General features: G+C 46.1%; 1 protein-coding gene across 4 annotated transcripts in view; it reads left to right on the forward strand.

The window, feature by feature from the left end:
• The window catches only part of DCAF1 (DDB1 and CUL4 associated factor 1), a 648,223-nt gene that overhangs the window by 202,007 nt on the left and 419,180 nt on the right, over positions 1-27,036 (forward strand). For all 4 annotated transcript variants that reach the window (XM_030205586.1, XM_030205587.1, XM_030205589.1 and 1 more), the window contains 2 exons: positions 11,876-12,034; positions 13,375-13,554. In XM_030205586.1, coding sequence (XP_030061446.1) covers positions 11,876-12,034; positions 13,375-13,554 — 339 coding nt within the window. The remainder of the gene's footprint in view (positions 1-11,875; positions 12,035-13,374; positions 13,555-27,036) is intronic.

The raw sequence follows: 27,036 nt of genomic DNA on the forward strand, positions 1-27,036 counted from the left end.
AATCCAGAGACTTGTGGGTTGTGTCCCTCTACCAGCAGGTGGAGATAGAGAGAACCTCCGAGGTTTGCTATATGTGGACCTGTGCAGCCAAGTAAATCTCAGTATTCTCTTTATCTAGCAGGTGGACAGACATCTCTGTCAGCTCTGGTTTGATCTGGCTACTGGTGTCCTTTGAGCCTAGTTTAGCACAGACGGGTTGAGTGGCTGTTTGCAGCTTGTGGTGTGCACCTGGTGGTGCCAGGTCCCTCCCTGTCTCCCCCTACCTTTCCTCCTTCGCCCGGGGCTGTTGGCCTGATTGGGTGTTTTCTTTCTCTCCTGACCAAAAAAAAAAAAAAATTAAGCGTCTCTTTAAGAGCCTTGGTTTTTGTTTAATCATACGGAGGAGCTAAACGGACTGCTGAGTCAATTTTGGGGCAGGCGTTTGTGGAGCATTTCAGTGCCTTCTGAGGCGGCTAAGTGCTGCTCCTGGTGTGGGGGCCGGAGAGCAGTGTTGGGGGAGTGTGAGTCCTGCCGCCATCATCCCGCAGCGGGTGTTCAGTGCGACTGGGGTTCCCCTCATGTGTCCAGAGAGTCGAAAGCGCAGGGGATAGTTTTGGCGGTCTCCTCGGGGCAGTTAGTGCAACGTGCTCCCCGCTCCGCATGTGGCGGTTTACAGATGGGAGGCGCAGCACGCTTCTGTGACACAGGCTCCGATGGAGGGAAGCGATTTAGAGGGAGCAGGGGAGACCCTTTCAGTTCCTTTTTTCCCGGATTTTGTTTTATTAATGCACAATACCATTCTTCTGAAGAAGTCAGAAGTTTCTCTTCAGGCAGCCCTGTCTCTTCCTCAGCAAACTTTGGTTGCTGCAGTCTCTGTCTTTCCTGCCAAAACGTCCCCGGGTGAAGATTTTGGATCCTGAGGAGCTATCTGAAACAGATGGCCCAGTTTTGTCTCTGGGCTTTCAGAGTCATTGGATTTAGCAGATGAGGTCACCCTGCCTTCTGAGGATGGGGATGATCCGGCGGCTGCCCACCTTTTTCATAGGGAAGAGCTTCCCTCCCTGATTGTTAGAGCTTTTGAGATTTTGGCCATTTCACCCCCTGAATCATCAGGGGGAACAGGTTCAGTGCCCGCTATTATGTCCGGCACCAAATGCCCATCTCGTTCCTTTCATGTGCATGAGGCCATGAAAATCCTTATTTCTGCGCAGTGGGATACGCCGGACAGTGGGCTTAAGGTTGCTAGAGCTGTGTTGCATCTTTATGCACTGCCTGCTGCTGACTTAGACTTGCTGAAGGTCTCTATGGTGGATTCCTTAATCACAGCGGTCACTAAGAAAACCACTCTCCCTGTGAAAGGTGGCACGGCGCTGAAGGACCATCAGGATCGTAAGTTGTTGACTTGCTTGAAGCTGGTTTTTGAAGTAGCGGCCCTTTCCCTGCAAGCCTCAGTTTGTGGCTCTTATGTGGCGCGGGCATGCTTATTGTGGGTACAGAAAGCCTCCTCTCAGGAGGAGCTTGTGGCTCTTTTGCTGACCTTAGAGTCCGGTTTAGTCTTCCTTGCGGATCTCCTTTATGATCTTTTGAGGGCTTCGGTGAAGGAGGTTTCCCAGCCACGTCGCTGGCTGTGGTTGCGGCATTGGGCTGCAGACGTGGCCTGTAAGTCACGGTTAGCAAGGCTTCCTATTAGGGGAAAGCTTTTGTTTGGGACAGACCTAGAACAGATTGTGAAGGACCTCAGTGACTCCAAGGGCCAGCGCCTTCCGGAGGACTGGTCCAAGTTTGTGCAACTGACGGGACCTAGACCTAAGTTTATGGATACACGTCGTTACCGTCCAGGTTGCGGGGCCTTTTTTCAGAGAGCAAGGTCTTCTCAGAGACCTCAGCCCTTTCGAGGTGACAGGCGGGCTTTCCTTTCCGGTAACAGAAACCAGCCCGCAGCCAGATCCACCCAATAATGGGGCCCTGGTCCATCTCCAACCGGTTATTGGGGGCAGGCTGTCCCTATTCCTGTTGGAGTGGACCAGGGTAACATCCGACGGATGGGTCTTGGAGGTTATCAGAGATGGCTACAAGTTGGAATTGGCTCGTCCGATAGTACACTCTTTTTTTTCTTGAATCTCCTTGGAAATCTCCCACCAAGGTTCAGGCGGTTTGTCACACCTTCCTCAACTTACAATGACTGGGTGCCGTACAGCCTGTACCCCCAGCAGAAAGAGGGTGCGGTCGATACTCCATTTATTTTGTGGTGTAAAAAAAGGGCGGCTCTTGGCGACCTGTCCTAGATTTCAAGTGTGTCAACAGGTCCTTACAGGTTCGGCATTTCCACATGGAAACCCTCCGCTCGGTGATCGCAGCGGTACAGCCAGGGGAGTTTTTGGCGTCTCTCGATCTCAGAGGCCTATTTACACATTCCAATTTGGCCTCCCCAGAGGTGTTTTCTTCGCTTTGCAGTGTTCGGTCATCATTTTCAATTCAAAGCGATGCCCTTCGGCCTAGCCACAGCGCCTCTGACCTTTTCCAAGGTCCTCGTTGTAGTGGCGGCCTATCTCAGAAAGGAAGGCATTCAGGGCCATCATTATGTAGACGACTGGCTTGTGCGGGCATCTTCTTTCGAGGAGAGTTGCTGGGCAACTGACAGAGTGGTCGGGTTGCTTCAATTGCTTGGTTGGGTGATCAATTTCCCAAAGTGCATCCTTACGCCCTCCCAGACGCTGGAATACTTGGGAGTGTGCTTCGATGCCCGAACAGGGATAGTTTCTCTTCAGCTCAAGCACAGCGGTTGCAGGGTCAGTTGCAAACTCTGTTCCAAACTCCGAACCCGCGGGCTTGGGACTATGTACAAGTTCTGGTTTCCATGGCCTCCACCTTGGACGTCGTAAAGTGGGCCAGAGGTCACATGCGCCCCCTGCAGTGGCACCTTCTGAGCCGTTCGTGTCCTCTCTCGGAGGATTACGAGGTTCGTGTGCCATGTTCGGCCTGTCTGCACACAATCATACACTGGTGGTTCATTCAAAAGAATCTGGTGTCAGGCATTCCTCTGGCAACGCCGGAATGGAAGATCGTGACCACGGATGCGTCGCTGTCTGGTTGGGGGGCCCATTGCCTCCAACAGACGGCCCAGGGCATTTGGACCTCGACGGAGGCGTCTTGGTCCATCAACCACTTGGAGTTGCGGGTGATTCGTCTGGCCCTTCGGGAGTTTGTCTCTTCTCCGCGGTTACCCAATTAGAGTTTTCTTGGACAATGTGACGCGAGGCGTCTCTGATCTGTCGTTGGGTAGAGACTCATCTCTCTCTTGATGGCAGCTCATATAGCGGGGTCACAGAATGTGCAAGCGGACTTTCTCAGTCGCCACCAGTTGGAGCCAGGGGAGTGGACACTCTCCCCTCTGGTCTTCTATGCGATAGCTGCCCGTTGGGGGATGCTGGTGATGGACTTAATGTCCACCGCATTCAATGCAAAGGTTCCCCGTTCAGCAAGGAAAGAGAGCTTGGTTTGGAAGGCATCGATGCTGTTCTACAACCTTGGCCCAGGTGCCTGCTCTATGCCTTTCCCCCGTGGCCAATGGTGGGCAGGTTACTGACTCGCATTGCCAGTCATCCCGGTCGAGTGATCCTGGTGGCCCCGGATTGGCCCAGACATCCCTGGTACGCGGATATGGTCAGGCTCCTGTTCGTTCGTCCTCTCCGGCTCCAGGCGCAGGACGGTCTCTTGCTGCAGGGACCAGTCATGATGGAGGATACCTCCCCCTTTAGTCTTACAGCCTGGCCCTTGAAAGGGCGAAGTTGAGAAGGAAAGGGTATCCAGACGCGGTTATTGCTACGATGCTTCAGACTCAGAAAAAATCCACGCGATAGCTTATGCTAGGGTGTGGCGTACCTTCGATTCATGGTGTGCGAGTTCGGGATTTTCAGCAGCTTCTGCTTCGGTATTGGTTATCCTCGCATTTCTTCAGGAGGGTGTACAGAAATCACTCTTGTTGAGTTCTCTTAAGGTGCAGGTGGCAGCTCTGGCATGCTTTAGAGGCCGGCTTCAGGGGGCGTCGATCGCCTTCCACCCAGATGTGGTTCGTTTTTTTGAGGGGTATAAATCGGTTGCGTCCTTCGCACGTGCCAGTTCTGCCATCCTGGAACCTTAATCTAATTCTCAAAGCGCTTCAGCATCCTCTTTTCAAATCCTTATCGGGGAGTACGGTTAAGGATCTCACCTTGAAGGCGATTTTCCTAGTAGCCATTACTTCGGCTCGGAGAATTTCAGAGTTGCATGCTCTTTCTTTCAGAGACCCCTTCCTGCGTTTTACTGAGGCAGGGTTATCAATTAGGACAGTTCCTTCGTTTTTGCCCAAGGTGGTTTCTCGTTTCCACTTGGGGCAGTCCTTGCATTTACCGGCTTTTCGCCGGGAAGATTACCCCGAGCAATTCCGGGCTTTTTGCTGCCTCGACGTGAGACGGGCTCTTCTCAGGTATTTGGAGGTAACGAATGAATTTCGTCTTTCTGACCATCTCTTCATCCTTTTTGGAGGCAGTAAGAAGGGTCATATGGCTTCCAAGGCCACCATAGGCAATTGGGTGCGCGAGGCCATCTCTTCGGCCTACGTGGCATTGGGCAAGCAAGCCCCTGCCCAAATTCGTGCTCATTCTACGCGAGCTCAGGCTTCCTACTACTACTACTATTTAACATTTCTAAAGCGCTACCAGGGTTTCGCAGCGCTGTACAGTTTAACACAGAAGGACAGTCCCTGCTCAAAGAGCTTACAATCTAATGGACAAATGTAGGGGCAGTCAAAATGGGGCAGTCTAGATTTCCTGAAAGGTAAAAGGTTAGGTGCCGAAAGCAACATTGAAGAGGTGGGCTTTGAGCAAGGATTTGAAGATGGGTAGGAAGGGGGGCTTGGCGTAGGGGCTCAGGAAGTTTATTCCTCGCATAGGGTGAGGCGAGGCAGAATGGGCGGAGCCTGGAATTGGCGGTGGTGGAGAAGGGTACTGAGAAGAGGGATTTGTCCTGTGAGCGGCGGTTTCGGGCGGGAACGTAAGGGGAGATGAGGGTAGAGAGGTAGTGAGGGGCTGCAGACTGAGTGCATTTGTAGGTAAGAAGGAGAAGCTTGAACTGTATGCGGTATCTGATCGGAAGTCAGTGAAGTGACCTGAGGAGAGGGGTGATATGAGTATATCGGTTCAGGCGGAATATAAGACGTGCAGCAGAGTTCTGAACGGATTGAAGGGGGGATAGATGGTTAAGTGGGAGGCCGGTGAGGAGTAGGTTGCAGTAGTCAAGGCGAGAGTTAATGAGAGCGTGGATGAGAGTTCGGGTGCTGTGCTCAGAGAGGAAAGGGCGAATTTTGCTGATGTTAAACAGGAAGAAGCGACAGGTCTTGGCTGTTTGCTGGATATGCGCAAAGAAGGAGCGGGAGGAGTCGAAGATGACTCCGAGGTTGCAGGCAGATGAGACAGGGAGGAGATGAGGGTGTTATCAACTGAGATCAAGAGCGGAGGAAGAGGAGAAGTGGGTTTTGGTGGAAAGACGATAAGCTCGGTCTTGGCCATGTTCAGTTTCAGGTGGCGGTTGGACATCCATGCAGCAATGTCGGATAAGCAGGCTGATACCTTGGCCTGGGTCTCCGCGGTGATGTCTGGTGTGGAGAGATGCAGCTGGGTGTCATCAGCATAAAGATGAAACTGGAAACCATGAGATGAGATCAGTGAGTCCAGGGAAGAGGTGTAGATTGAAAAAAGAAGGGGTCCAAGGACAGATCCCTCCAACAGAGAGCGGGATGGGGGTGAAGGAAGATCCATGAGAGTGTACTCTGAAGATGCGGTGGGAGAGAGAGGAGGAGAACCAGAAGAGGACAGAGCCCTGGAACCCAAATGAGGACAGTGTGGCAAGAAGTAAATCATGATTGACAGTGTCAAAAGCGGCGGATAAATCGAGGAGGATATGGATGGAGTAGTGGCCTCTGGATTTGGCAAGGAACAGGTCATTACAGACTTGAGTGCTGTTTCTGTCGAGTGTAGAGGGCGAAAACCGGATTGAAGTGGATCGAGGATGGCCTGAGAGGAGAGGAAATCAAGGCAGCGGCTGTGAACGGCGCGCTCAAGTAATTTGGAGAGGAAGGGTAGGAGGGAGATGGGGCGGTAGTTGGAGGGACAGGTAGGGTCAAGTGATGGTTTTTTGAGGAGAGGTGTGACTATGGCGTGCTTGAAGGTGTCAGGGACAGTTGCAGTGGAGAGAGAGAGGTTGAGGATATGACAGATGGAGGGGGTGACAGTATGAGAGATGGTGTTAAGTTGGTGGGGATGGGATCAGAGGAACAAGTTGTGCATTTTGAGGAGGAAAGAAGGCAGGCGGCTTCCTCCTCGGTGATATCAGGAAAGGATATCACCGAGGATATCACTCTCCTATGCAGAGTCTCGTTTGGTTTCTCTGGAAGATATCTGCAGAGCTGCTACATGGGCTTCGGTCCATACGTTCACTCATTATCGGGTGGATGTAGCAGCTCAGCAAGATGCGATGATTGGCTCGTCGGTGATTTCTGCCGGGTTGGGGGTGTCCCGCCCTACTTGAGGACTGCCTGAGTACATCCCATAAGTCTCTGGATTGATCTGTGGGACGCTATGGAAGGAAATATTAATTCTTACCTGATAATTTTCTCTCCGTTAGTCCCAACAGATCAATCCAGAGGGCCCCCCCGCTAATAAATTTAGGAGTGGTGGAAGTATGTTGGACATTTGGTCTGAATGTCAGGAGAGTTTTCTATTGTTTCGATTCCACTGCTTTGGTATCGTTCATACTGAGATTTACTTGGCTGCACAGGTCCACATATAGCAAACCTTGGAGGTTCTCTCTATCTCCTCTTGGTAGAGGGACACAACCCACAAGTCTCTGGATTGATATGTTGGGACTAATGGAAAGAAAATTATCTGGTAAGAATTAATTTTTCCTTGAGTGTCCATAATGCTCTAGGACAACAGCAAGTAAACCATACTCGGTGCAGAGTTCCCTTCCTCCTGAAAGAGCTTAAACTGTCATCAGATTTGAGTGAATGACTCGTTACTCTATATAGAATTCTCAGTATGAATATGTTGATAGTTTTGAGAAGGCAGCTGATGGCATAAATATAGCAGGGGCAACTGGGTGCATCTGTATCGGTGCCTTTGCATTGAAGTGGTTCTACTTTGATTAAGGTTCACTTGTGGTGCTCAGTGAAAAGTGAGCTCACACCAGTTTCCATACAGTATGGGAGCCATGTGAGTGCAAATAGACAAAGCCACAAGCGTAACCCTTCCTATCCCAGAGTGGCAGAAGAAGGAGAGTCTAATATTAATACATAGTTGAAAAGCCTCAAAACCCCAGCAGCCTACTATGACCCACAAGCCAGCAACCAGTCACTGCTCTTCATGGGGTCCCAACTGTCATCACAGGCTTTACTTGAAAACGAGAACAGTATGAAAAGAACTTCACCTAATGTGGAAGAAAAACCCAGTATTAAACCAAACACACTTGCAATTAATTCCAAAATCTAAACTAATCAAAAATCATAATAGGCACTCATCAAAAGTTCCAAAATTCATACTAGACAAAATCATTGTCACTTAGGCTCAGATGCACAAAACTTTAACGACCCTTTAACAACCTTTTAACGAGGAAATTTTGAAACGTAGCATGCATTAAAGGCCATTTTCCGACAACGCTAGCAGCTAACGAAAACGGAATGCAAACAAACTACCATTGAAATGAGGACAATTCGAAATGCACTAAGCATACCGACGATTGCAACGAACCATTTACCGTCAGAAATTTAACGTGAGCTCAGACCTGTCGTTAAGGCCTGAGCTGTCATCTCCCCGCTGCCCCCTGCACCATAAAAAACCATGTTTAAAAAAGAAAAGTGAGCTCCCGCGCTTCCCTCTGCCAAAAACAAAAAATGAAACTAAAATTAAAAAAGGATCGGGAGGGGGCAAAGGCGCTCATCATCAGCGTCCTGTATGGACGGCCTTGCCCCCCCCCCCCCCCCCCGAGGTCCCCGCTGCTCCGTGTGTGAAATAAAAGCTGTTAAAAAACTAAACTTTTGCAAACACATGGCTCCCCGCTTTCCCCTGCATGTCTCCACAAACATTAAAAGGGAGGGGGCAAAGGCGCTCATAAGGACCGTCCTGTGTGGACGGCCTTGCCCCCACCACAAGTTCGCCGCTGCTCCCCGCTGCTCCGTGTGTGAAATAAAAGCTGTTAAAATCTTAACTTTTGCAGTGCCGGGCCCCCCTCCCTTCCTGTCTCTCTCTTCTCCTTCTGTATCCAATGCTCCGCCTCCTGCCGTCCTCCGCCTCTGTGCCCTGCCCCCCTGAGTTCGTCGCCGCCGCTCCCCCCCTCCACCGGACCCCCCCCCCCCCCCCCGCCATAATGGCCGGTGCAGCGCCTCTCACCTATGTTTGAAGGCGCTGCACGGGTTGGGTCAGCTGTTCGTCGATCGCTTCTGTCTCCTCCGACGTCTCTCTCCTCCTTCTTGTGCCCGCCCTCCTCTGACGTCAGTTACCTACGTAGATAAGTACATAAGTACATAAGTACATAAGTAGTGCCATACTGGGAAAGACCAAAGGTCCATCTAGCCCAGCATCCTGTCACCGACAGTGGCCAATCCAGGTCAAGGGCACCTGGCACGCTCCCCAAACGTAAAAACATTCCAGACAAGTTATACCTAAAAATGCGGAATTTTTCCAAGTCCATTTAATAGCGGTCTATGGACTTGTCCTTTAGGAATCTATCTAACCCCTTTTTAAACTCCATCAAGCTAACCGCCCGTACCACGTTCTCCGGCAACGAATTCCAGAGTCTAATTACACGTTGGGTGAAGAAAAATTTTCTCCGATTCGTTTTAAATTTACCACACTGTAGCTTCAACTCATGCCCTCTAGTCCTAGTATTTTTGGATAGCGTGAACAGTCGCTTCACATCCACCCGATCCATTCCATTCATTATTTTATACACTTCTATCATATCTCCCCTCAGCCGTCTCTTCTCCAAGCTGAAAAGCCCTAGCCTTCTCAGCCTCTCTTCATAGGAAAGTCGTCCCATCCCCACTATCATTTTCGTCGCCCTTCGCTGTACCTTTTCCAATTCTACTATATCTTTTTTGAGATACGGAGACCAGTACTGAACACAATACTCCAGGTGCGGTCGCACCATGGAGCGATACAACGGCATTATAACATCCGCACACCTGGACTCCATACCCTTCCTAATAACACCCAACATTCTATTCGCTTTCCTAGCCGCAGCAGCACACTGAGCAGAAGGTTTCAGCGTATCATCGACGACGACACCCAGATCCCTTTCTTGATCCGTAACTCCTAACGCGGAACCTTGCAAGACGTAGCTATAATTCGGGTTCCTCTTACCCACATGCATCACTTTGCACTTGTCAACATTGAACTTCATCTGCCACTTGCACGCCCATTCTCCCAGTCTCGCAAGGTCCTCCTGTAATCGTTCACATTCCTCCTGCGACTTGACGACCCTGAATAATTTTGTGTCATCGGCGAATTTAATTACCTCACTAGTTATTCCCATCTCTAGGTCATTTATAAATACATTAAAAAGCAACGGACCCAGCACAGACCCCTGCGGGACCCCACTAACTACCCTCCTCCACTGAGAATACTGGCCACGCAATCCTACTCTCTGCTTCCTATCTTTCAACCAGTTCTTAATCCATAATAATACCCTACCTCCGATTCCATGACTCTGCAATTTCTTCAGGAGTCTTTCGTGCGGCACTTTGTCAAACGCCTTCTGAAAATCCAGATATACAATATCAACCGGCTCCCCATTGTCCACATGTTTGCTTACCCCCTCAAAAAAATGCATTAGATTGGTGAGGCAAGACTTCCCTTCACTAAATCCGTGCTGACTTTGTCTCATCAGTCCATGTTTTTGTATATGCTCTGCAATTTTATTCTTAATAATAGCCTCCACCATCTTGCCCGGCACCGACGTCAGACTCACCGGTCTATAATTTCCCGGATCTCCTCTGGAACCCTTCTTAAAATTGGAGTAACATTGGCTACCCTCCAGTCTTCCGGTACTACACTCGATTTTAGGGACAGATTGCATATTTCTAACAGTAGCTCCGCAAGTTCATTTTTTAGTTCTATTAATACTCTGGGATGAATACCATCAGGTCCCGGTGATTTACTACTCTTCAGCTTGCTGAACTGACCCATTACATCCTCCAAGGTTACAGAGAATTTGTTTAGTTTCTCCGACTCCCCCGCTTCAAATATTCTTTCCGGCACCGGTGTCCCCCCCAAATCCTCCTCGGTGAAGACCGAAGCAAAGAATTCATTTAATTTCTCCGCTACGGCTTTGTCCTCCTTGATCGCCCCTTTAACACCATTTTCGTCCAGCGGCCCAACCGACTCTTTGGCCGGTTTCCTGCTTTTAATGTATCTAAAAAAATTTTTACTATGTATTTTTGCTTCCAACGCTAATTTCTTCTCAAAGCCTTTTTTGCCCTCCTTATCTCCGCTTTGCATTTGGCTTGGCATTCCTTATGATCTATCCTGTTACTTTCAGTTGGTTCTCTTCTCAACTTTCTGAAGGATTGTTTTTTGGCTCTAATGACGTCAGAGGAGGGCAGGCACAGGAAGAAGGAGAGAGACGTCGGAGGAGACAGAAGCGATCCATGAACAGCTGATCCAACCTGTGCAGCGCCTTCAAACATAGGTGAGAGGCGCTGCACCAGCCATTATGGCGGAGGGGGGAGCGGCGCCGAGAAACTCAGGGGGGCGGGGCACAGAGGCGGAGGATGGCAGGAGGCGGAGCATTGGATACAGAAGGAGAAGAGAGAGACAGAAAGGGAGGGGGGCCCTGCACTGCAAAAGTTAAGATTTTTAACAGCTTTTATTTCACACACGGAGCAGCGGGGAGCAGCGGCGACCTCGGGGGGGGGGGGGGCAAGGCCGTCCATACAGGACGGTCCTTATGAGCACCTTTGCCCCCTCCCGATCCTTTATGTTTGTGGAGACATGCAGGGGAAAGCGGGGAGCCATGTGTTTGTGTTGCTTTCTTTTTTTTTGTTTGTTTGTTTTGACGTTCCACAGATCCATCCAAGTAGTTAATTTCCTCACAATCAATTTTCAAAGAAAGACCACTTAAATCCCAACCCTAACGAGGACCGTTTGTTTCACAAAACGCTGCTTCAGGAGGTGGAACTGAATACTGACTTATTTTTTCAGCTATGTATGTATATTAATATTAGATTTGTCCTTTGCAGTTTCTTCCAAAACACTTTAGTGGCATCCAGAATATATTTTTTGCATTTGGATACTGTGGTTGTTTCCTCCCCTTTTTGTTGTTTCTTATATGGAGGAGGAGAGTGCCATGGGGGCTCATTTTGTCTCTGATTTGAAGAGGAGTCTCGCTGTTGCCTAGCCTGAGTGAGGACCTCCAGGATCCAAATGATCATTGTTGACACTGTGATATGCAGTGTGATCATATCCATGCTTTGATTTCCTGTAAATCCCTTTTTCTTAATTTGATATATCCTCTTTAGAAGTATTGTGCCAATAAACAAGTACCAGCAGGGGTCTTGGTTGGTAAAATTATTTTTCTTTATTTACCTGCCTTTTATGAACTATTTTCCTGTATGAAATGTTGGGTACATCATGGAGGTGATATATCCCAATCCACGGGCTGCCGCAAGGATCACATTGTTTTGCATATTGCAGCTATGAAGAGTATGTCCTTGGAGGAAGCTTCCCTTCTAACCTATGGCTAGCAAGGAAGCCTAAATCAGCTGTTTATAGTAGGTGGACAGAAAATGTGTGCAAATTAAAGCAGTAAAAAGTGACTTTTTTTCTGGTCCTCTTCTCTGTTTGTGTCTTATTTTACTTGTCTTCAGCACTTAGCATCTTTGCTCCTCCACAATAAATTTGCAGCGGAGTTTGTGGCCCATGGAGGAGTGCAGAAGCTGCTGGAGATCCCACGGCCCTCCATGTCTGCCACAGGGGTTTCTATGTGCCTGTACTATTTGTCATACAACCAGGATGCCATGGAACGGGTAAGATGCCTCTCACAAGGTTATACTTAATTTCTTTGTGCAGCTTTAAATCATTAATGTAAAACTATAAGAGGAGAAGGGTCAGCCTAAAATGGGTGAAGATTAGAAATACATTTTGGAAAATCTTCAGAACCGTGTCATAGCTGGGGCCCACCCAAAATTTCATCTCCCTTAGTGTGGCTGGTGGGGATACCCACTTTGATCTTGGGCCTGCCCTAAATCGGCTATCTGGCTACACTACTGTTTCAGAATGAAGATAGGTGGCTTCCAAAAGTTGTCATTTTGGTTTCTGTTTTGGAATTGTTTTCATTTTATCTTAGTTTCCATGTTATAAGGGTCACTTTGATATGTTCATAACTAAGTGGTATAGCAAATTCAGTAAATGATAAACAAGTTGTCCATGGTACCTTTTTATTTGGATTAACTTAATACATTTGTGACTAGCTTTCATTTGTTCCTGTGCAAGTTGCATACTATTTGACTGTTAGAAAGCAAACCATTATACCTTGAGGAGAGGTAGTGGAATAATAATTGTATAAAGCAAAGGTGCCATTTTAAAACAATTTGAACTGCTGGTAGGACATGAACACACGATCCCGATGTGACTGAATAAGGGATGTAGATTTGTACAGTGATCGTTGTGCCTGTTGGAGTGAGCTTCAATTAATTTCATTTACTGTATTTATAAACAGCCTATCGAATCTAAGTGGGTCATGTAGTTTTATAATAAAATACACAAAAGGAAAAAAAGACTAAACAGTTAATATAATTGGATTAAAAGAAAACAAGACATCCTGAAGTAAGAAATAAAAATCATGGAAATGCAGTTCTAAATAGGAGCTTCAGCTCTGTCCCTCAGTACAGTACATGTTGGGAAGTCTCCTGACTTAGTATAGTTGTTTTGAACATCTGAGCCTGATATTTGTAACTTATGTGCCTATTTCATATCTTTAAGTCAGGATAACCCATAGTTTATAGGACAGATGGCTCTAAAGCTGTACAGAGGATTTATGTTGGGTCATTTACTGCAGCTAAGGAGGACTCATGAAACTATATAAAGTATTTTTATGCTTAGCTAATCCATGGCAGGACACAGCTTACCTTTCCTACGCCATACAAATGCTGTTAAAAGTCTCCAGCAACAGAGCTTCCACCTTCTCTCTAGGTCACTTGTTCTGGAGCTTAAGTACACTTAGAAAGTTCTTCCTAATGTCTCATTAAATATTTTCCTTTCATGCTGCAAACTTTACCGGAAGTCACTGTAAGCAGATAACTTGAAGCACGTTGCCTTATTAGTAGATGAGTTTGCTTTCAGCGTCTCCTGCTTCTTTTCTCTATAGGTATGTATGCACCCTCATAAAGTCCTGTCGGATGTGGTGAACTATACTTTATGGTTAATGGAGTGTTCACATGCATCTGGCTGCTGCCATGCCACCATGTTCTTCTCCATCTGCTTCGCCTTCCGTGCGGTTCTGGAACTTTTTGACAAGCAAGATGGCCTCCGGCGACTTGTTAATCTGGTGAGCAAGCCATGTCTATGCTAACTACTCATACTAAATAAATGGACTGTGCTTTAAGGGTAAAATTTCAGACACTGCAGTCTGAGGGAAGGTGTGGTAAAATTTCTGACTTAAAACGGAGATCACATATATAACCCATTTTATCTGGTTAAAACTGTTCAGAGCTATGGACATGGTCACTTTCTAGCTCCCATGTATGGTAATGAACCATTTTAGCAATGGAAGTAGTTATGACTACGACATTAAGGCGCTCATTTTCAAAGCAGATGGATGTCTCAAAATGTCCAAATCGTGGTTTTTAAAAGGCAGAATTTTAGACGTTTTCCACTGCAGTTTGCCCAAATAGCAAGGGGACATGGTGGAGGAGTGTTTTGGGCGCGCCTAGGGTGTGCTCCAATTAGGATGTTTTTTTTTCAGCGATAATACCAAACAATGAAAGAAGGACCAAAACCTCATGGAGAAGATCAAGATCAACAGATGTTCCATCTCCTTACTACATCTGTTGATCTTGATTTTCAGCGATAATCCACTCTTCTCCTGAAGCCACGCCCCTGAAGAATACCCCCCACAATAGCATCTACCTCCCTCCTGAAGATCCTCCATCCCCCTGTAGGCCCACCTCCCCCCCAGACCTACCTTAAGGATGCCTTGATATTCCAGCTTCCAGTAATTTTCTGTTGCAAATAAAAACCAAAATAATAAGGCTAACCTGATACAATAGAAACAAAAAAAAGCACCAAAAGGTAAAAATTCAGAATTTATTGGTAAAATACACCATTATGTTTCGCCGAAAAAGGATGCATCGGGTCAGTGGATGTCTCTTAACACCCAATCAATAGGGCTACAGATCTCAGCGGTGGCAATTACGTATCTCCGTTGCCAAAGAATTAACCATTTAGTGGTTGCTTGTATATTTGCATTTTGGAAGATTGTGTGTTATAGAGATGTTCATAGATCCCTGAGGCAGTCTTTTTAGGTGAATCATGGCCACGTCAGGCATACTTTACCAATACATTTTGAATTTTTACTTTGGACTTTTTGGTGCTTTTTTTGTTCTATTGCTAGCAGGTTAGCATCTACCTCATTGTTTTGTTTATTTGCAAGAGAGAGATAACATTACTGGAAGCTGGACTACCAGGGTATCCTTAAGGTAGGTCTAGCAGGGGGCCTACAGGGGTATGGGGGTCTTCCAGAGGGAGGTGGATGCTCTTGTAGGGTGTTCTTCAGGGGGGCTTTGTGGGAGGGGGATGCTCTTGGGGTTGGGGGGGGGGCTTCAGGAGAAGGGGGGATGCTTAGTTCAGTCTATTGTGGTCAATATTTCTTTTCTTTTTGTTTGTTTTTTAAATGCTGACCACCATGACTGACACTGAACCGGATGGTGAGCATCCCATAGTGGCATTAATAATTTTAATAGCAGTTAAAAATTTCATGGTAATCGCTACAGTTAATTCCAATTAATCAACAGCATTAATTTATACCATTATAAATCAGGAACATTGAAGGCCTCTCATTTCTTTTGCCTTGGTAAGTTTCTAGTTTTTTCCATTCCGTATAAAATTTGAATAGGTTTGAAAGGTTTAGGGCGGAATTCATCAATCAGCATTAGGGCCTTCACTTGGGCGTTAAGGGAATTAACGTGCACTGAATGCTAAGATAGGTCTGCAATGGCTCTGTTGGCATTTCTTGCCTCCTCTGTCTGGGAGCAGTGACCATTTTGCATTTCTGTGCTTAAGAACATAAGAACAACCATACTGGGTCAGACTGATGATCCATCTAGCCCAATATCCTGCTTTCAGCAGTGGCCAATCCAAGTCACAGAGACGAGCAGTGGCTTTCCCTATGCCTACCTCAATAGCAGACTATGGACTTTTTGTCCAGGAACTTGTCCAAACCTTTTTTTAAAAACCAGATATGCGAACCGCTGTTTCTGGCAGCAAGTTCCAGAGCTTAACTATTATGTGATTGAAAAAAATATTTCCTATTTCTTATAAAAGTATTTCCAGTAATTTCATTGTGTGGCCCCTGATTTTTGTACTTTTTGAGAGTAAAAAATCTGCTACATTCAGGATTTTGTAGACCTCGATCATATCCCCCCTCAGCCATCTCTTTTCCAAGCTGAAGAGGCCTAACCTCTTTAGCCTTTCCTCATATGGGAGGAGTTCCATCATTTTGCTTGCTGCTCTTTGAAACTTCTATGGTATATCTTTTTTATTAAAGACAAAATAGCCTGTACAAGAAACACTAAACAAAATTGTACGCACACATTTTTAAATCTAAACCACAACAGGAGCAAAGAATATCAACCATGTGTACAACATAATACGTTTTTTTTTAAAATAAATTCCCCTCCCTTCCCCCCCCCCCCATTTACCGAAAGTCCCTCCCCCCCCCCTTTTAAAATCCCTCCCCCTCCCCCCAACCCCTCTTTGTGCATTGCCTGGAAAACTGTTAAAAGTTCAGCAACCTACTCCTGGCAGCTGGGGTCAGTGTATCTAACAATGGATGCCAAGTATCTAGAAACCGCAGACCAGGTCCAGAGTTAGTCATGCACCCCCATCCTTTCGACTCGTAACAGCAGGATCATATGAGTCCGCCACTGGGAATAGGCTGGATAACTATAAGATACCCACTCAGACAGGATCACTTGCATGGCAACTACAGTGGTCTTGTGCATAAAAGCTTTAAAACCTTTCGGTATTGGACGAACAAGTACAGGGTGACCCAGCAACAGACCTGGGTCATATTTCCACCTGGTCTGCCAAATGCAAGATACATATTGTATTAACTGCTTCCAGTAGTTGACAATGTCCCTGCACCTCCAGAGCATATGCCCCAGAGAAGCTCCAGGTTCCTTGCACTTGGGGCACTCCCCCCACGGAGAGATCCCCATATGGAAAGCCCTCCCAGGAGGAATGTAAAGTCTGAGTGCCACTTTGTACTGAGTTTCCCAGTGCGAAACCATAGATGTATGTTTCCTTCAAGTCAAAACATGAGTTTTCATCTGAGATATTGTAAGGTCCATCGGAATGTCCTGCTTCCACTGGGATAACAACTTGGCATAATCAGGTTCTTGCACTGTGTCTTTGATGTGTCTATGGTAGAACTTGAGCTGCACTTGCTGTTGCGCTGCTAAGGAAAACGCTGAGGCCAGTTCTTCCTGAACATCTTCCGCTAAATCCTCCCAGGGTAAGGACTGGATATAGTGCTTTAGCTGACTGTAGTGAAATTCATCCGAGGGAGGCAGACCAAATTCCGCCTGGAGCTCCTGGAATGATTTAACCCGTCCTTCCAGAGTGACGACATGCAATAAGTATATCATCCCTTTCTGCTTTGGAAAGCTGGATATAAAATGCCTGGTGGAAAGGCAGGGTTTTCACAAATCGATAAAAATGGGGTATTTTTTGCAGAGAATTGATGCAACTTACAGACCCATTGCCATACAGCTTTCGCCGACCTCAAAATTCCTGTCTTTTGCAGTATATATGGCAAGGGAGGCCCTGCTGTATGCAGGTAATTACTAAAATGCGTGTCGGGATACAAGTGCATTTCTATGGAAGTGACTGTATAATCCTGGGTTCCCCGGAACCAGTCATTGATATGTCGCATTCCGCTTGCCACTGTCATGTACTTGATATTTAATAGTCCCAGGCCTCCATACTCCACTGGAACACTTAATGCGGAATATGAAAGACGTGGCCTTTTCTTTTTCCATAAAGAATTTGCACCATTTTTATCAGCTTTTGCTCATCAGATTTTTTTTTAGAAACAGTGGGAGTGACAGAAATGTGTAGAGCCATCTGGGGGCCATGACCATGTTAAACAGCGCAATCATTCCCATCAGAGAAAGTGGCAACGGCCCCCAGGCCTCCAACTGTCTATTAGTGTCTCGCAATAGTCGCTGCACATTTTGTGCCTATAGTTGTGCTAAATCCCTAGGGATGGTGATTCCCAAGTATTTCAAGGAGGTCTGTGTCCATTGGATGGGGAAGCTCCCCAGCCAGGTTGCCGGTTCTCCTGACAACACCGGTAGGGCTATAGATTTATGTACATTTAAACGAAACCCAGAGTATCTCCCGTACTGCTCAATTAACTGCAGCAGATTTGTTAAAGTCTTAGAGGGCTTTCTCAAAATTACTAATAAATCATCTGCATAAGCTAGAATCCGGATATCCTGTCCTGCCAGATTAACCCCCTGGAGGTCTGGGGTTGAGGAGACTTTTCGCAGCAAAGGCTCCAAGGACAATATAAATAATAAAGGGGACAAGGGGCAACCCTGCCGTGTACCCCGGTATATCTGGAACTCTGGCTCTCTGACTCCATTTACAAACACTCCAGCCTTAGATTGACAATAAAGTGCCTGAACCGCATGTGTGAACCACCCCTCTATACCCATGGCAGCCAGGGTCTGGTATATGAACTCCCACCCCACCTGGTCGAAAGCTTTTTCGGCATCTAGACTCAAGATCAGGGTGGAGGCCCCAAGCTGTTGACTGGCTGCCATAGCCATCAGGGTCTTCCTGATATTATGAACCGACTGGCGGCCCCTAACAAACCCAACTTGCTCTTGACTTATCAGGGATGGTAGGTATTCTGCCAAACGCTCAGCCATCAGCTTTGCCAATATTTTAGTGTCAACATTTAGCAATGAAATTGGTCGGTAAGATTCAACATTATCCAAAGGCTTCCCTGGCTTAGGTATTAAGGTTATGAGCGCTGAGTTAGCATATCTCGGAAATTCTTTTTTTCCCCACCACCTCCTGATAATATTCCAGCAGGGATGCCAGGGCCCCCCCGGCAGTATTTTATAGTACTCCCCTGAAAATCCATCTGGGTCTGGGGCAGACCAGAGCTTTTACGTTTTAATCACACATTGCAGTTCTAACATTGTTATCGGTTTGTTCAGGTTCTCCAATTGCTCCCCTGTTAGTCTTGGGAGCCCAACCTGGGTCAGATATTCCTGCATCTCTTGTGCCGAGGGAGACACTCTGGATTTATATAATGTTTTAAAGTATTCTGTAAAGGCCTGCCCAACCTTTCGACTATCTGTTATTAAGTTCCCTTTTGCATCTCTCAGTGCAGTCACTGTCCTTGGGGCTCCCGAATTTCTAATCAGCCTACCTAACATTCTGCCTGCCCAGTTACCAAACCTCTGCAACTTATATTTGTAAAACAGGGCGGACTTCATCTCCTTTTCATGTAATAGGCTATTTAACGCCGCCTGGGTGGCTTTTAAATTCTCTAAGGTAACTGGTGTGGGGTGGTGAAGATGTATTCTTTTTGCCTTTTGCAACTGGTGCTCCAAATTCAGGATGCCTGCCGCCTTCTTCTTGTTTCTCATGCTATAGTAGGCTATAATGGCACCCCGAAGGACCGCCTTTGAAGCCATCCAGAACAACTCAGGCTGATGAACAGCATGCCGGTGATTATGTTCTATATAGTGTTCCCAACTTTGTTGTATGTGCGCCCGTAAATGTAAATCTTGATGGAGGCCCACTGGGTATCTCGACCCCCTACCTCCCCCAGCCTCTGCAGAGTTAAGATCTAACCACACCATAGCATGATCTGCTACTTCCTCTGGGCCTATAGACGCTGCCACCACTAGGTGGAATAAGAAGCGAGCAAGCAGAATATAGTCAATCCGGGCAAATGTGCCATGGGCCCTCGACCTGTGCATGTATTCTTTCTCTCCAGGGTGGAATATCCTCTACGGGTCTACCAGGTCGAGGGTCCTATTAAATTGAAGTTCTCTGGCCCGCGTTCCTCTATACTGAGAATCTTTTGCACTAGAGCAATCCTGCCTCGGGTCCAAGACCGCATTAAAGTCTCCCACTACAATCAAATCCCCACTATTACTCTGTAAGCATTTCCCAGCTAAGTTGGTAAGGAAGGACGGATTATGGTGGTTAGGCCCATAGAGGACCAATAGCAAAATGACTCTACCAGACAGCCATATTTTTAGCAACATGTAATCCCCCTGGGCCCCTTTATCAATTACAGCTGCTTTATATGGGAGCCCCTTTCGAAACAGCACCGCCACCCCTCCTTTACGACTCTGGGATGACACCGCAAATACCTCCCCTACCCAATATCCACTTCTGATCCATCATCCCTTTATCCAGTCAATCATACATTTATCCATGGAACTATGTACACTATATGTCTAGGTGTCTAATAATGCCCTTTTTTCCCATTGTCTCTTTCTAATGTTTCTATGTTGATATCCCATTGTTATACTCCCAATGATATTCGAATGTCTCGCACAACTCTGTTCAATGTAATCCATAACCTAGTCGTAACAAATGTATTTCTATTATTCAAGTCTTATTGTAAGCCACACTGAGCCCGCAAATAGGTGGGAAAATGTGGGATACAAATGCAATAAATAAATAAATAAATATTTTTGCAGCTTACAGTGTTCTAACTCTGTGAGGCGTGTTTCCTGCAAACATGCAATATCAGCTCTGTGTCTCTTAAGTGCTGAAAGAATCTTAGATCGTTTGATTGGAGAGCTGATACCACCTACGTTCCAAGATACAATTCTAGTGGTCATCCCTGGAACCTCCCGTTCCCAATGGCCATACACTCTCGGAATGCTGCAAGTCCCCCCAGCCCCCGGACCACACTCTGCAGACAAACTCCAGCAGATCAATTTTTAAAGCTACAAAATACTGCCCCTTACAGTGTCGAAACATAACCTTAATCCCATAGTAAACCAATGTTCCCATATAAACTATGAACCCTCTACCCCAAACCAAGTTTTTTTCAGGTACTTTTTCTGAAAGGCCCACGATGCGCACGTTCCTGCGGGAGCGATTTTCAAGATCTTCTAGTTTGTCCATGTGCTCCTGGAGTTGCCTTTTAATCTCCCGCAGGTCTGTACTATAGCCTTGGGAATCATCTTCCAGGGCAGATACCCTGGTCTCCAAATCCTCCGTTCGGGTCCCTAGACCTTCCAGCTTCGTTTGATTAGAGTCCAATTTTTGGTCCAGAGTGTCCCACTTGGGCTGGCAAGCATTTGCGACCGCAAGCGTTAGCTGCTCGAGCTGCGCTGGTGTGAATATTTGGTTCGCTGAGAGCAGGTCGTCCGCCATCTTGGATTCCGTTGCGGGCGTTTTACTCTTTTCCTTTTCTTTTTTCCCGGTACGCAACGCCATTCAGTCGATGACTGTTTAAGGTATTTGTCCATAAAGGTATATATAACTCAGGTTTCCTCTTTCTACTCGCGATTTGCAGTATTTTGAAGGTTTATGAAGTGAGGGCTCAGGAGCTGAGGCTAAGCACGTCTGCTCAGCTCATCATGTCATGTGCTCCCTCTTTGAAACTTCTAATTCCACTGTAACTTTTTTTGAGATACGTCAACCAGAATTGAATGCAATACGAGGTTGCACCATGGAGCGATACAGGAATTATAATGTCTTTGGTCTTATTCCTAATAATTCCTAGCATCCTGTTTGCTTTTTTGGCTGCCGCTGCACACTGATAAGATTTCAGCGTATTGTCTACAATGACACCTAGATCTTTTTCTTGAGTGCTAACTCTTAAGGTGGACCCCAGCATCAGGTAACTATGATTCGGATTATTCTTCCCAAATGTGCATCACTTTGCATTTGTCCACATTTAATTTCATCTGCCAGTTGGATACCCAGTCTTCAGTTTCCTAAGGTCCTCCTGGGGAACTGGGTTTGATTCCCACTGCAGCTCCTTGTGATTCTGAGCAAGTCACTTAACCCTCCATTGCCCCAGGTACAAATAAGTACCTGTACATACTATGTAAACTGCTTTGAATGTAGTTGCAAAAAAAAAAAAAAAAACAGCAACACATAAAGGCGTATCCCATTCCCTCTCAAGTCCCATTTCCTCCTGCAATTTTTCACAATCTGCATGTGTTTTTCACAACTTTGAATAGTTTTATGTCATCTGCAGATTTAATCAACTCACTCATTCCGATTCCAGATCAATTTATAAATATGTTAAATAACACCGGTCCATGTGTCACTCCACTATTCACCTTCCTCCATTGAGAGGTGAGGTGAGGTTGCACGATAGAGCTGATACAGAGGTGATATAATGTTCTTCGTCTTATTTCAATCCTTGTTCTGATAATTCCTAGCATCCTGTTTGCTTTTTGACCACCGCCACATACAAGGCAGAAAATTCAGCGTATTGTCTATGATGACACTTAGATCTTTTTCTTGGGTGCTGACTCCTATTTGGAACCCTAGCATTTGGTAACTATGATTTTCATTATTCTTTCTAATTTGCATCACTTTGCACTTGTCCACATTAAAGAAAGGACACAACAAACCCATACTACAGGAGAATAGACAACTAACAAAAATCAACATAAATTCGAACTTAGATGACCCTTACCAAATAATTCAAGTGAGATACATAAATGCCAGATCAATAGTTAACAAAGCAACAATAATAATAGATTGGATCGCATCAGATAACCTCGACTTACTATTCATCAGTGAAACCTGGATCCACAATCATAAGGACCCCATAATTTTAGATGTATGCCCCCCAGGGTTTAAAATCACTCACTGGACCAGAAAAAGAAAAAGAGGCGGAGGCATAGCACAGCACTAATCCATAGATCCCACTTCATCGTAGCAACCATAACCGAGTCCATAACTCGGCAATTGAGGAAGTCCAAAATGTGGATGTTTCTGTGAGAAGGGCATCCATGCCTTTGCTATGCTTCTGACACCCTCTTTATTTATTTATTTATTTATTTATTTATTTATTTATTTATTTGGATTTTGGATCACATGTAGCAGCAGTGGGATTTGAACTGGCCACCTCTGGATTGCAAGACCAGTGCTCTAACCACTAGGCCACTCCGCCGCCACTCCACTAATTTGAAATTTGACCATCTCTGTGGGGGGGGGGGGCAGTATGCAGGTCCCTGGGTGGGGGTGGGGGGAAGGTATGTGTGTGTCAGCGGAGGCATAACGAAGGTGTGGACGTCCTTCTTTCAAACATTTTGGACGTCCTCAACTGCCCCCCACAGCGATGGCCAAATTTCAAGGGACTGGAGTAGAGTGGAGGAGTGGCAGAGTGGCCTAGTTGTTAGAGCACTGGTCTTGCAATCTAGAGGTGGCAGGTTCAAATCCCACTGCTGCTACTTGTGATCCAAAATCCAAATAAATAATAGCAAAGGCATGGATGTCCTTCTCACAGAAACATCCACATTTTAGACGTCCTCAACTGCCGTCGCAGGGAAGGATGTCATCAACTGCCGTCGCAGGGAAGGATGTCCTCAACTGCGGTCACAGGGAAGGACGTCCTCAACTGCTGTCGCTTCCCCTCCTTAGGAAGGAAATCGTGTGCAAATGAGCTAACAGCGAGCAGCTCATTTGCATGCAATTTCCTTCATGCATGCCCATTCCTTTCCGGATCGGTAAGGGAAGGCCTTTTTACATTCAGTTAGTGGGATCAGTTGCACTATGAATGCTGGCTCCTCCCACGACCAAATGGCTTGGATTTGGTCGTTTCTGAGATGGGCGTCCTCGGTTTCCATTATCGCCGAAAACCGGGGACGACCATCTCTAAGGTCGACCTAAATTTCATGCTTTGGGCATCCCTGAATGTATTATCGAAACAAAAGATGGACATCCATCTTGTTTCAATAATATGGGTTGCCCCGCCCCTTTACATAAGTACATAAGTAATGCCATACTGGGAAAAGACCAAGGGTCCATCGAGCCCAGCATCTTGTCCACGACAGCGGCCAATCCATGCCAAGGGCACCTGGCAAGCTTCCCAAACGTACAAACATTCTATACATGTTATTCCTGGGATTTTGGATTTTTCCAAGTCTGTTTAGTAGCGGTTTATGGACTTGTTCTTTAGGAAACCGTCCAACCCCTTTTTAAACTCTGCTAAGCTAACCGCCTTCACCACATTTTCTGGCAATGAATTCCAGAGTTTAATTACACGTTGGGTGAAGAAAAATTTTCTCCGGTTTGTTTTAAATTTACTACACTGTAGTTTAATCACATGCCCCCTAGTCCTAGTATTTTTGGAAAGCGTGAACAGACGCTTCACATCCACCTGTTCCACTCCACTCATTTTATATACCTCTATCATGTCTCCCCTCAGCCGTCTCTTCTCCAAGCTGAATAGCCCTAGCCTCCTTAGTCTTCCTTCATAGGGAAGTCGTCCCATCCCCGCTATCATTTTAGTCGCCCTTCACTGCACCTTTTCCAATTCTACTATATCTTTCTTGAGATGCGGTGACCAGAATTGAACACAATACTCAAGGTGCGGTCGCACCATGGAGCGATACAACGGCATTATAACATCCTCACACCTGTTTTCCATACCTTTCCTAATAATACCCAACATTCTATTCGCTTTCCTAGCCGCAGCAGCACACTGAGCAGAAGGTTTCAGTGTGTTATCGACGACAACACCCAGATCCCTTTCTTGGTCTATAACTCCTAACGTGGAACCTTGCATGACGTAGCTATAATTCGGGTTCTTTTTTCCCACATGCATCACCTTGCACTTGCTCACATTAAACGTCATCTGCCATTTAGCCGCCCAGTCTCCCAGTCTCGTAAGGTCCTCTTGTAATTTTTCACAATCCTGTCGCGAGTTAACGACTTTGAATAACTTTGTGTCATCAGCAAATTTAATTACCTCGCTAGTTACTCCCATCTCTAAATCATTTATAAATATATTAAAAAGCAGCGGTCCTAGCACAGACCCCTGAGGAACCCCACTAACTACCCTTCTCCATTGTGAATACTGCCCATTTAACCATTTAACGGGGGTCGTCCTTAGAGATGGGCGCCCCCGTTCGATTATCTCCCTCCACGTCCGTGATCTGGTTGAAGCTTGTCCAGATTCGGTCTGTCAGGTATTCTTCTGAGTGTGGATCTAGCTCATCGAGGAAGGTATCCAGGTTGGTGTTCTTCTGAGGCATGCTGTTGCGTAGGTTGAAGTATTTGGCAAGTTCGTCTGCTGATGAAATGTCTGTGTTCGATGCGGTAACTGGATTGGTGTCTAATAGTTTGTTCAATAGTTTGTATAGTCTCTTTATGTCGTTGTAGTCTGTTCCTAATTGTGCTTTATAGTAGTTCCGTTTTGATTTTTTTATTTCCTGTTTGTATTTTCTTTGTGATTCTCTCCATGTGTAGAGTTTGAGCGTTTTTGTTTTTCCTCCATGCTCGTTCGAGTCGTCTGGACGTTGTTTTTAGTTTCTTCAGATTGTCGTTGAACCATGGGGTTTTATCTAGTTTGTGCGAGGTTTTTGTTAGTATGGGGGCTATTTCGTTCAGAACGGAAATGCATCTTTTTTCCAATTCTGAGAGGTAGTTTGTAGAATCAGTTGGAGCTGACCAATTATTGTCATGTATCAATTTCCAAAATGTTTCAGCGTCCACGTGACCTCTTGTAGTGTGTGATGTTTTTTCATCTGCTTGGTGATATCCTTTCTTCAGCCATTGTAGGGTGAGATTTAGTTTGACGTGGTCTGACCAAGGAGTTTCTGACCATTTATGTTCTGTTATTTTGAAGCTTCGGTCTGTTGAAAATTTATTTGTGAGCAAGTCTAATGTGTGACCTTTTATGTGGGTAGCGTTCGATTGTGGCCATTCTTGCATTCTTGTACACTGAGTTTGAGTCTTCTAAGTGAAGGTTAATATCTCCTATGTCTAGTATGTTTGAGTTATATGTACAAGTGGCTGATATGAAGTCTGGGCTTCATTCCAGTTACCTGGTGGTCTGTAGAATATGACACAATTCAGATGGTCAGTTAGGATTTTGTGTTGTATCCTGATTGATGCAGTTTCGAGTTGAGGTGTTAGTGACTCGGCTGTGGTTTCGGTGGTGAAGTGAGATCTCTATATTAGTTCAATGCCTCCTCCTCTTTTTCCCTTTCTTGGTCCAGTGTGTGATTTTGTATCCTGGGGGGCATAGGTCGAGGATTATGGGATCATTTTGGTCGCGAATCCATGTTTCACTGATGAACAGTAAGTCAAGGGCTTCTGTTGTGATCCAATCAGTTAGTGTTTCTGTTTTATTTATTGCAGATCTGGCGTCAATGTAGCCCACTATGAATGCTAATGTAGCCCACTAAGAATGCTAATCTTAATAGGATAGATAAGGGAAAAGAAGAAGAGGAGAAAAATGATAGGAAAGGGGGGAAAAACAGAGAAGATATTTATACTCATCCTATACTTGTTCGGGTTCAGTGTGGCTTACAAGCAATAAACAGCATTGACTAACAATAAAAAAATTAAGTTAACAGTAAGCATGGATTATTAAATCACACCAAAAGACATAGATTATTGCTTTCAGAGAAGTGTTGAAGACAGATAATATCGTTGAGAGTTGAATTTTGTTTTGTCATTATTAAAAGCAGTACTCAAGAATGTTTTCCGCATTTTGTGGATGGACGTATAGTCTACTAGGAATCTAAGATGTTTAGGTAATGAATTCCATTCCTTAGCGCTTTGATAGGAAAAGCCTGCTGTATGAATAGATTTGTAGATAACTTTCTTACAACAAGTATAGTGAAGAGATAAGAAGTCTCAAAGTGGTTAGAGTATTTCGTTTAGGCAGCTCAATGAGGTTTTGCATGTATGAAGGAGACATATACCATACAAGATCTGGTATATAAATCAGTGGCGTAGCTACGTGGGGCCTGAGGGGGCCGGGGCCCCCGCAGATTCACCCCAGGACCCCCCCTCCCGGCGAACCCGCCGCCGCCTACCTTTACTTTTGCTGGCGGGGGATCCCACTCCCCGCCAGCTGACGTCTTCTCAGTCCTTCCTGCTCTTTAATTTGTTTGCTGACGTCCTGCACGTAATTGTACGTGCAGGACGTCAGACTCAGAGAACAGTTCTGTTCTCTGAGTCTGACGTCCTGCATGTACAACGTGCAGGACGTCAGCAAACAAATTGAAGAGCAGGAAGCGACTGAGAAGAAGACGTCGGCTGGCGGGGAGTGGGATCCCCCGCCAGCAAAAGTAAAGGTAGGCTGCAGCGGCGGTGGGTTCGCGGCGGGAGGGGGGGCGGCAATGTCGGCGGTGGGGGGGCGGCGCCGGGGGAGGGCTAAAATGTGCCCCTCCCCCCGGGCTCTGGACCCCTCCCCCACGGAAGGCTGGCTACGCCCCTGATATAAATACATATAATTTAAAGATAATTCTGGCCTTTAATGGAAGCCTAACATGAATATACAAAAAAGAAAATCCACAGATTCCAGGAAGCTAACCAGTGTCCATCCAGCCTCAGCAGAAGGCAACTCTGCACCAAAGGGAGCGGTAATTAAAAATGCTTTCAATTTCTTCTTATAGAATCGTAGAGATGTCTCTAACCTCATGGTAAGAGGCAGTATATTCCACAGAAACAGCAAACAAACTAGTCCTTAATGAATTAGAAGTGATCAACCAAGGTGAAGGAGCCACCGGCTGGTTCTGTGAGGAAGATCTTAATGGAATATAAGGAACTAAAAAGGCTTGAGAGAGAA

This window comes from Microcaecilia unicolor, chromosome 6 (genome assembly GCF_901765095.1).
Source record: "Microcaecilia unicolor chromosome 6, aMicUni1.1, whole genome shotgun sequence".
Taxonomy (NCBI): Eukaryota; Metazoa; Chordata; class Amphibia; order Gymnophiona; family Siphonopidae; genus Microcaecilia; species Microcaecilia unicolor.